General features: G+C 61.7%; 1 protein-coding gene across 1 annotated transcript in view; it reads left to right on the top strand.

The window, feature by feature from the left end:
* LOC107324471 overlaps nucleotides 1–1,325 on the top strand; it is a 4,257-nt gene extending 2,932 nt beyond the window's left edge. The window contains exons 2-3 of the mRNA XM_032449159.1: nucleotides 7–255; nucleotides 523–1,325. Coding sequence (XP_032305050.1) covers nucleotides 7–255; nucleotides 523–1,306 — 1,033 coding nt within the window. The 3' untranslated portion in view covers nucleotides 1,307–1,325. The remainder of the gene's footprint in view (nucleotides 1–6; nucleotides 256–522) is intronic.
* The last annotated feature ends 6 nt before the right edge of the window (nucleotides 1,326–1,331 follow it).

Below are 1,331 nucleotides of genomic sequence, written 5' to 3'. Positions count from 1 at the left end.
TGCCAGGCTGATCCATACCAGGCTGAGCTGTGCCAGGCTAACCTATAGGCTAAGCTATGCTGGACCAACCTGTGCCAGGCTGAGCCGTGCCAGGCTGAGCTGTGCCAGGCTGATCCATGCCAGGCTGAGCTGTGCCAGGCTAACCTATAGGCTAAGCTATGCTGGACCAACCTGTGCCAGGCTGATCCATGCCAGGCTGATCCATGCCAGGCTAACCTATGCTGGACCAACCTGTGCCAGGCTGAGCCGTGCCAGGTCAAGCCGTGCCAGGCTGATCCATGCCAGGTCAAGCCGTGCCAGGCTGAGCTGTGCCAGGCTAACCTATAGGCTAAGCTATGCTGGACCAACCTGTGCCAGGCTGATCCATGCCAGTCTGATCCATGCCAGGCTGAGCCATGCCAGGCTGAGCCGTGCCAGGCTAACCCATGCTGGACCAACCCGTGCCAGGCTGATCCATCCTAGGCTGATCCATGCCAGGCTGAGCCGTGCCAGGCTAAGCTATGCTGGACCAACCTGTGCCAGGCTGATCCATGCCAGGCTAACCTATAGGCTAACCTATGCTGGACCAACCTGTGCCAGGCTGAGCCGTGCCAGGCTGAGCCATGCCAGGCTAACATATAGGCTAAGCTATGCTGGACCAACCTGTGCCAGGCTGATCCATGCCAGGCTGAGCCGTGCCAGGCTGAGCCATGCTAGGCTGATCCATGCCAGGCTAACCTATAGGCTAAGCTATGCTGGACCAACCTGTGCCAGGCTGAGCTGTGCCAGGCTGATCCATACCAGGCTAACCTATAGGCTAACCTATGCCGGACCAACCCGTGCCAGGCTGAGCCATGCCAGGCTGAGCTGTGCCAGGCTGAGCCATGCTGGACCAACCCGTGCCAGGCCGATCCATGCCAGGCTGAGCCATGCCAGGCTAACCTATGCTGGACCAACCCGTGCCAGGCTGATCCATGCCAGGCTGAGCCATGCCAGGCTAACCTATAGGCTAAGCTATGCTGTACCAACCCGTGCCAGGCTGAGCCGTGCCAGGCTGCACCATGCTATTCCATGCTATGAGCCGGTCCAACGCGTTCTGTGCCGGTCCGGGCAGATCGGAGCTGTTCCGTTCCGTGCCGTGTTACACCCAGCGCAGCCCCGGCCGCTCCGTGCGGTACCGGGCCGGACCGGATCGTACCGTCCCGCACCGGGCCGTGCCCTCCAGCCGTGGGGAGGAACGGACCGGTGCCAGCCGTGTCCCGGAGCGGAGCTGCCGCCGCGCCCCATCGCGCTCCGTTCCTGTTTTTCCCGTCACGGTTTGTTCTGAATTATGCAAAGGGGGAAATTCCCCC

The sequence above is a fragment of the Coturnix japonica genome, chromosome 25, assembly GCF_001577835.2.
Source record: "Coturnix japonica isolate 7356 chromosome 25, Coturnix japonica 2.1, whole genome shotgun sequence".
Lineage (NCBI taxonomy): Eukaryota > Metazoa > Chordata > Aves > Galliformes > Phasianidae > Coturnix > Coturnix japonica.
The sequence above is the reverse complement of the archived record's forward strand: the minus strand, read 5'-3'. Positions and strand labels throughout refer to the sequence as shown.